This window comes from Petaurus breviceps, unplaced genomic scaffold (assembly GCF_028583685.1).
Source record: "Petaurus breviceps papuanus isolate PSGF00001 unplaced genomic scaffold, PetGlider_PUasm1.0 90823, whole genome shotgun sequence".
In the NCBI taxonomy this organism is placed as follows: domain Eukaryota; kingdom Metazoa; phylum Chordata; class Mammalia; order Diprotodontia; family Petauridae; genus Petaurus; species Petaurus breviceps.
In genome coordinates this window covers 19247096-19256892 of record NW_027187352.1, presented here as the reverse complement: position 1 = coordinate 19256892, position 9797 = coordinate 19247096, and the positions used below count along the sequence as shown (strand labels likewise).

Genomic DNA, 9797 nt, shown 5'->3' with positions numbered 1-9797 from the left:
TCTCTCTCTCTCTCTCTCTCTCTCTCTCTCTCTCTCTCTCTCTCTCTTTCAGGAGTTACAATCTGCATTGGTGGAGGCAATAACCATATCAGGAAAACCTGGGATTCTGAAAATACTAAAATAACAGAGCCATATTAATTGATTCAAATAAAGCATCCTCTCAAGTTTATAGGAGTTTGGCCTGCACAAAGAGAATAGAATTAGGAAATCTGAGGTGTCATTAGGCTTGTGATCTATGGGTCCCAAATTGATTGGTTAAAAAAATAAAAAATGTGCATCTGGGTGGTGCAGTAGATAGAACCTATGGAGTCAGAAGAACCTGAGTTCAAATCTAGCCTCAGACACTTAGTAGCTGTGTGACTTGATACTTAGTAAACTGTGTGATCCTGGATGAATAACTTAATCCCAATTACCTCTGGGGGGAAAAAAGAAAAAACCCTAATTACAATAGGAAACATTTTTTTTTCTTTTTTGCTTTTTGGAGGGGGGAAGGCAGGGCAATTGGGGTTAAGTGACTTGCCCAAGGTCACACGGCTAGTAAGTGTTAAGTGTCTGAGACTGGATTTGAACTCAGGTCCTCCAGACTCCAGGGCTGGTACTCTTATTCACTGTGCCACCTAGCCGCCCCTATAGGAAACAATTTGAATTCAAAATTTAAACTTACAAATATTCTAGTAGTGCTTCACTGACAGGAGCATTAGTTTCTGTTGGTTCATCCTGGATCTCCCTTTTCTTCTTTTTCCCCATATTTCCAATTGTACTGATATTCCAAATACCAAGAAATACAGCTAATAGAAAGAAATAGGAAGCAAAAACAAATAACAATAAATATACATGTTCTTCATTCTTGTAAACCAGTGGTTCTTAAAGTGTGGCCTACCGACCCCTTGGATTTCCTGAGTCCTTTTCAGGGAGTCTGTGAGGTCAAAACTAGGTTCACAATAATACTAAAGCAATATTTGCATATTAAAGGACTCTTCCACATATTTATGAAAGTTCAGATTTGCCTATTAGAAGTACTCCTTCCTTTTCCAACTACACATCTGTGTGAGTCCAGATTTTCTTCCTATATTTCAACCAAAACAACAGATTGCAAGAGAGTGAAAGCAGAAGCAGTTATAATAACTCAGCTATCTTCTTTTAACACAGACATTAAAGAGATTTGCAAAAAGATATAAAACATTACCACTCTTCTCACTGAAGTTTTTGTTTTGGAAAATGTCATTTTTTTCATAATGTTATTTATGCTAATATGTAATATATTTATTATTATTTTAAATGAAGAAATACTGTAAAATTTTTAACACGGTGAATATCAATAGATATAATCCACGTAAACAAAAGCTCTTTTGGAATCCTTAAAAATTTTTAAGAGTATACTGAGGGATTCTGAGAACAAAAAGATTGAGAATTACTGTTTTGTGTCTGTAAATGTGCTAATTATACAGATGTTGTCTTATTGTGATATGGCGGAAAGAGTGCTTGACTTGAACACACACGTGAGAAGAGACCTGAGGCTGAATTTCACCGTTGATTTTCACTGATCCAGGGATCAATCGGTGGCCAAGTCATGATATTTCTGAGCCTGTTTATTTATCTGCAAAATGCAGAAAATAATACCTACAGAATCTCTCCCACAGGGATTTTTTAAAGTAATAAATAAGATATCCAGAGCATATTATACACTTTAAAGTGTTATCAAATTCTAGTCATTATACTAACAAATAGCTACTTTTTCTTTTCTTTCTCTCTCTCTCTCTCTTTTTTGAAGCAATTGGGGATTAAGTGACTTGCTCAGGGTCATACAGCTAATAAATGTCTGAGGCTGGATTTGAAGTCTGGTCCTCCTGACCCCAGGGCTATTGATGAGGTATTGGGGGTGTCTTTCTAATGCTATAGCTCACAAGCCCCTACCAGTGTGCTTCTTCCTGTTATCAGTTCATATAAATTAGTTAGCCAAATTGAATTAGCTTTTAGAAATGAATATTTACTATGTGGTATAGTAAAAACAATTAGGAAACATTCCTCCCCCTTTCTCTATCCCCTTCCTCCCATAGGTGTCTAGACACACTCTCACCAGCACATATTTTGTCTAGGGGCATGTGGGTTCCAGCTTAGAGAGCACATGTGGTAAAGGGCTAACTCAACAGCTTCTAGCAGCTAGAGTTCTTTTCTTCCCCTAGTTGGATACTCATGAAACTTCCTTTTGGCATAATATAGTTTTCCTCTAGGCTTCTTATAGTCTTGAAGCTGCTTTTGCCTCAGTGTGTCCAGTTTATTCTTAACTCCTATATCCTGTAACTCCTACTGGCCACTGCTGTTTAGGGGAAGCTGCTAGTGTGCCAATGAGAAGTCCAAATCCTCTGACCCTCCAAAACTGATAAGGTCCTATTCTGGTCAAAGGGGAGAAGAGATCAAGGATCATCTTCTCCCATCCCTCTCAGGAGTTTGGCTAAGAATGCAAAGCATATAGATGAACAGCCATGAATAACTTACCCAGAAAAAAATTAATATAATCATAAAAGGCAAAAATGAATATTTGATCAAAGAGAGAACTTCTAAACATTCCTGAGGGAAACACCAGAGCTATATAGAAACTTGCAGTTTAAACAGAGGAGTTAAGGGAAACATAAAAAGATAAACGTGAACCATCAGTGATAAAGGACTGGACTAGGAAAAACTGCTTAGCCTTCTAAATGATATGTGTCCCCATTGAACCTTAGCCTCATCAGGGATTACAGAGGAAGTCTAATAAGACAGAAGACCCGGGAATATCTTGTGTTTCTTTAATGTCTAGATTATCTTAAGGGAAGAATGGAAAGAGAGAGGAAGAAGAATATTGGAGGAAGGGGAACAGAAAGGAAAGCTAAAGAAAATTATCCCATATAAGCAGGGTATGTTAGCAAACATCAATATAGACGAGGAGGAGGAGATGGGAAGAAGCAGTTGACACTGGAACCTCACTCATCTGAACTGGTCAAAGGAGAGAATACACACACACACACACACACACACACAGAATTGGATATAAAAATACATCTCACTCAGGGAAATAGAAGAAAGGAAAAAGGGGAATTAATGGGGGGGGGTTAAAGGAGGGATTAGATTTAAATAAAACAAACTCTAAGGATGTACAAAAATATAGTTCTTTTTGTGGTGGCAAAAAATTGGAAATTGAGGAGATGCCCACCCACTGGGGAATATAGCTTAACACATTGTGGTATATGATTGTGATGGAATACTACTGTGCTTTTGAAATAATGAGCAAGATGCCTTGAGAAATATAAGGCTTTGGAAAGACTTATATGAACTGATGCAAAATGAAGTAAGCAGAACCAAGAGAACATAGTATACAGTAACAGCAATATTATAGGATGGTCAACTGTATATGACTTAGCTTATGACAGCAATATAAAGATCCGAGACAACTCCAAAGGACTTAAGAAGAAAAATGCTATCCATCCCCAGAGAAAGAAATAATGGAGTCTGAATGCAGATTGGAGCATACTATTTTTTACTTTATTTTTTGGTGTGTGGGATTTTTTGGTCTCTGTTTTCTTTCATAACATGACTAATATGGAAATATGTTTTGCATGACTATACACGAATAACTTATATCAAAATGCTTGCCTTCTCAAGGAGGGGGATGAGGGAGAGGGAGGGAGAGAATTTGGAACTCAAGAAAATTTTTTTAAAGTGTTAAAATTATTTTTTACATGTAATTGGAAAAAAATGTTACTTTTTTAAAGGGTATGAGCGAATCAAATATGAGAGACATGAAAGTGACAGACTGAGGCAGGAAGAGTAGGAGGCACACTTCTTGTTCCTCACTAACACTTGCAGACACTTTGTCTCCATTGCTCAGCAACTTCTCCTCTCTTAAGGTTCACTCTATTTATATTAACCTATCCAGATCCTTGCGATACTCATCTACCTGTTCCAGGTGATTGCCTTTCCTTCTGAAGGAGTTTAATACTTCAAACATTCATGTTGATATATATTCAAATGCTCTGATCCCCAGTTCATTAAGCCGGCCTCTCATGATCTGTACTCCACATGATCAACACATAATTTTCAGGATAAAATATCCCTCCCTGGTTACCATTCCCCTATATATATTGTCTATTTCTATTAGACAGTAAATTCTTGAGGGTAGACACGGCTTTGATTTTATATTTGTATTCCTAGAGCTTACTCAGCACAGGGCTTGGCATAGAGTAAACATTATTTTCTTTTTTCATTAATTAATCAAGTTCTTCAAGTGATTGATAAGAATGGTCAAAAGCCCTAGAGCAAGTATATGTCACTAGAGCAGTGGAAACCTTTTTCCAAATTGACTTTCAACCATTAGTAACTGCTTATTGAGTGTGGCCACTCAATCAGTTTGGAACCCCCCTAATTACCCTATTGTCTTGCCCATAATTTTCCATCTTTTCTCTGCACGCTTTGTTTTCTAGTTCTTTGTAGAAGAGCCACAAATATAATAACATTTTTAATTATGCTACTTTTCTGACATCCTTGAAATATATCCAACAGAGGGATAACTGGAACAAAGGGTATAGAGATTTTAAGCCTTTTTTTTTTACATCATTCCAATTTTTCACAGAATGACTGGAACAACAGTACATGAGTATGCCTTGACTCTTTTTTTCTTTCTTCGCCTTTTGGAGGGCAATTGGGGTTAAGTAACTTGCCCAAAGTTACACGGCTAGTTTTTTTGTGGGGGTGTTAAATGTCTGAGGCTGGCGAACTCTGGTCCTCCTGACTCCTGGGCTGGTGCTTTACTCACTGCGCCACCTAGCCGCCCCAGTGCCTTGACTTCTTATACTACCTCCAACACTATTTCCTTCCTTTTTGATTTTTGCTACTTGATGCATACACCAGATGAAACCTCAGAGTTGCTTCATTTTTCATTCTCTTATTATTAGTGATCTGTCAGGTGACTTCACATATTGTTAAGTTTGAGATGCTTTTGAGAATCTCTCTCCTCTCCACTCACACAACCACCAACACAGTTCAAGTTCTCATTACCTCTCACCTAGAGTATAAATCAACAAACATTTATCACGTGTTTACTTTGTGCCAAGCACAGTGCTAGGTGCCAGAGGTACAAAACATGAAAGATCCTTGCCCTCAAGGAGATGCCATCTTATCAGCAGAGTTAAAATGTACACATGTAAATATATAAAAAATACAAGGTAATTTTGGAGAATAAGTTATCAACCCTTATGCCTGCCATAATGCTTTCCTGTGCTTAATAAAAGCTTGTTAAGAGGATAAATGGGGGTGGCTAGATGGCGCAGTGAATAGAGCACAAGCCCTGGTGTCAGGAGGATCAAATTCAGCCTCAGACACTAAACACTAGCCGTGTGACCTTGAGCAAGTCAATTAACCCCAAATGACCTGCCCTCCCCTCTCCAAAAAGCAAAAAAAAAAAAAAGAATAAGAGGATAAATGACTGGAATGCTAGCTGAACCCTTCTGTTTCAGAAGGGTATTTCTTTAGGTATGAGTTGGGCTAGGTGACTTCTAAGATTCCTTATAGCTTTCAGAAGCCATAAAGTGTTTTCCCTGCTTTCTGTCTCTCAGCTCCCCAGTTCATGCTCTAGAGATGCCAAAATAATCTTGTACAGTTCTGACCATATCACCCTCACACTCCAAAAATCTTTAGGGGCTTCCTTCTGTCTCCAAGGTAAAATGCAAACTCCTCACTTAGTTGGACATAGAACGATGTTCTCCCACTATCTTGCTTCAAATTATTTTTTTCAGAGTTATGCCACATGACTTTCCTCCACTTTGGATGGCTCTAGTTTTTAGGAAGTTTTTCCTGACATTAAGCATGAATTTGTCTTTTTGTAACCTCTACCCATTACTCCCAAATCTGTCTTCTGGGAGAAATAAACAGAATGAATGTCATCCTTCGTCCACATAGAATAGCCTTTCAAGTGCTTAGAGACAGAAGGCATATAAAATAATTATTAGGTAACCTTACTAGGGAAAGCATTAGGGGCAGGAGAAGGGGGCAGGGAAAGGAAAACTTTCTATAGTCATTAAGGCATGCTATTGTTGCTGTTGTTTGTCAAGAGGACTATGACATCAGGAAGATTCTGCCATGACAAGTGAATTGGATTTGAGTGAAGGATGTACAAAGTCCCCAGCCTCACTTTCTCCTCTGGAGCCATCTGAGCCCAATGGCCAGATACCCATCAAGCCAACTGGAGATGAATCTGAAATGAAGCCAAGGACTCTAAGAGGCAGATTGGAAGAGAGAATGCATCTCAGGCATAGGGTACTCTCAGTTCAAAGGCACAGAGATAAAAGCAGTGTGTGCAAGGAATACTAGTACTAGAACAGAGAGTGTGGAGAGGAGTAATGTATCAGAAGATTGGAAAGAGAATCAAAGCATCATAGATTTAGTTCTGAAAAGGACTTCAGAGGATATCTAGTCCAACCATTTCTTTTTACAGATGAGGAATTTCAGGGAGGTTATATGACTTAATTCTAGATGACAAAAATTATAAGCAGATAGGAAGGAGTCAGATCGTAAAGAGCTTTAAATGACAAAGAGTTTATCAAGATAAAAGAGAATCACTGGAGTTTAATGAGTGATGGAAGTGACAGGGAGAGGGGAAGAAAGATCAAATCTGTGTTTTACACAAATCACTTGACAGCTGTGTAGAGAGGACAGATTAGAAAAAAAGATATGTGAGGCAGGGAGACCAATTGGGAGGTTATTGAAATAATCCAGGTGAGAGTTGATAAGAACCTGACTTAGGGTTGTGGCTGGGCTAGTAGACAGATGGGGCCATATGGAAGAGAAGTTGTGGAGAAATGGAAAAGTCTTGACAGGCTATATGGAGTGAGCGAGAGTGAGGAACTATATATGACAATGTAATCTTCTATATTATGAGCATCCTTCCAAAATTAGCATCTAGAAGTGAACACAAGACCACGGCAGAATAAAGCAGGATTCTAATTGCACTTCTCTTTCTGGTTGCATGACCTTATTCAGTCATTGTCTTTCTAAGCCTGATTTTCCTCATTTGTAATCTAGGGATAACAAATACCTGTCATGTATACTACACAGGGTTATTTTGTGAATCAAATGAAATAATATATGTAAAAATGTGCTTATATCCATGAAGTACCATGTATAAAATTACTACTATCTTAGTGTGGTATGAGAAGAATCAAGTGAATAAGGCATAAGTAGAGAATATCTTTGTTTCAAGTTTCTGCAGAAAGAATTTTGTAAATTGTTATATACAAGTAAAATTAAATTTTGAATCCTTGCTCTCTCCCTGACACTGATGGGTCACCTCTTAATACTGCATTTTCTAATTCTTAATTTTGATTTTTAATCTCTCCATGCTCTTGGGTACCATCCTCTTTCTTTTTTTCCTTAATACCCTCCGAAGAAAATCTTTTTGGAGGGGGGGCACAGCATAATCTATGTTCAAAAATAAGTTCTTAACCTGTGGTCCTCCTATTCTTTGGGCGGTGATAGATTTCAAAGGGTACTTGGATGGGAAAAAGTTCCCTCTTTATTTCCACAAACCCACTAACTAAAATTTAGCATTTCCTTCTATTAGGAATTTTAAAAAATCAACATTCTGAGAAGGGGTCCATAGTCTTTATCAGACTGCCAAAGGGGTCCATGACTCAAAAAAAGTTAAAAGTCCTTGTTCTAAATACATTCATAGGACTTAAAGAGGTAAAATACGCTAGAGATCTCTAATGCAACTCTCTCTTCTTGCAGATAAAGAAATGAAGGATAGGATTAGCTAAGTGACTAATTCAACATCACACACCTAGAACCCATCCCTGCCTATCAGAACCCGTTGCTGCACCCCATCCAACGCCCATTTCCCCTTCAAGGTGGTCCTGGGATCACTAACGCAGGAATGAATGTTAGAGCTGGAAGAGACGTCTGAGATCCTTCATTGCAACCCGCTCATTTTACAAAAGAGAGCCTGAGGCACAGAGAGGTTAGAGGGCATGGCCAAAGGCGCCGGACCTCGACAGAGCATGTGCAGATCTCTCAGCTCCAGACTGCCCCTAGCCTTCCTCCTCTGTGCCTCAGGCCTTAGACAGATGCCGCTAGGCGTCTGTTTCCTCCCTCTATCGCTGAGAGAAAAGAGAGACTTACCAGAGCTCCGCCACTTGCCGTCAGGTTGGCTCTGGGAGCCCCTCGGCGTCCGTTGAGATTCTGAGTTACCAAGGCAACGAAGGCCCGCTTCAGCCAGGACGTGGGCTCCCCCACCCCCACACCCCCAGCCCCATTCCAGCGCTGAGCCCTGAGAGCCGGATGGGATGAACTGCCTGTCCCGGGCCTCTCCCCCACGGGCTACACTCCTCTGCCTGTTATGTGCGAAGCATGTGCACAGGAAAGTACAGCTCAGAGATGGAAGGGACCGTAGACATCGCTCATGCCATCTCCTCCTTTTACGGAGGATGCCCAGGCTTTGAAAGGTTAAGCAACTTGCCCAAGGTCACAGGTGGTAACAGAGACGGAACGAACCGAAGACTGGGCTGTTTGCACCACACCAGGGTACTTACCTTTCCAATTTCCTTCTTTCCTTCCCTCTTTCCCTTCCTTCTTTCCTTCCTTTCTCTTTCATTTCCTCCTTTCCTCTCATTTCTTCTTTCCTTTCCTCCCTTTACTTCCTTTCTCTTTCATTTCCTCTTTTCTCTCCTTCCTCCCTCCCTGCCTTTGCTTTTTCATTACCCCCTTCTTTCTTTCCTTTCCAAAGGATCATTTATTTAGATCCAGAAGGGATCATATAGGTTATTTAATCCAACACCCTCATATTATAGCTCAGGAAACAGAGGCCCAGAAAAGTTAAATTACCAGGTTACACATAGGAGGGAGGATTAGAACCCCAGTGTTCTGACTCCAAATCCAGATTTATCTAGAGGCCTTCCTCTTATTTGTGTACAAAGTAACTAAGGCCCAGAAAGTTTAAATGACTTTCTTTCTCTCATACAAATAGGAAGTAGGAAAGCTGGTATTCAAACCCTGAGCTGTTTACTATAACATCTGATTGCCTATATAATACACCACTAAAAATTACTGGGTAAAATCATTCAATAAAATAGAAAAAAAAAATTACCATACAACCAGAAGTTAAAGGATCAAAACAAATCTTTTAATTAAATAAAATGTAATTTTGTGCTTCTCCAGCACTCGATTCATTCCAAAATTGTATTCTATAAATTTTATGGTTTTTTTTTTTTTGCAAGAGCCTGGGCCTCTGCTCAAAAATCTCCCTTCAGTCTATCATTTATCTCTAACACGGTATTTTCTTAGAGTTTTTGCCAATTAGTGGTCAGGAAGCAAGGCCAAATATAAACCATTTGCTAAGTTTCCTCATCTGACCTTGACTTCGTAAGTTTTTCACTTTGGGTGATAAGAAGCAGGGCCTCTACAAGGAGGAGTGTCTGTACCAAGGGAAGTCAGTGGCACTACTCCTCGGGAAAAACTTCTGGGCTCCTGCTTTGTGTGGAAAAGGTCCCCGGGAGGAGTCTTGTGTTTCTCTAGGTAGCTCACCATTGGAGAAATCTGGTGATGATTTTTAAAATATGACTTTATTTTTGTATTACTTTTCTTCTGCTTTCACTTAATATTTCTATTTCTGCAGTCTGATTTCCTGTAAGCTGTAGGGCTTGATTTCAAATCTAGGTAGCTTGTTGTCATCTATGGGTTTAAACAAATTAGGTTTAACCTTGGGAGCAGTCACCACCACCACCACCCATCTGAGTCCCAATAAGTTCTCGAGATTTAAGGTACTATCTTGT

At 39.3% G+C, this 9797-nt stretch overlaps 1 protein-coding gene across 1 annotated transcript in view; it reads right to left on the bottom strand.

The window, feature by feature from the left end:
• Positions 1 to 747, bottom strand: part of CCDC83 (coiled-coil domain containing 83) — a 59226-nt gene extending 58479 nt beyond the window's left edge. Inside the window, exon 1 of the mRNA XM_069071066.1 lies at positions 665 to 747. Coding sequence (XP_068927167.1) covers positions 665 to 747 — 83 coding nt within the window. The remainder of the gene's footprint in view (positions 1 to 664) is intronic.
• Positions 748 to 9797: the final 9050 nt, after the last annotated feature.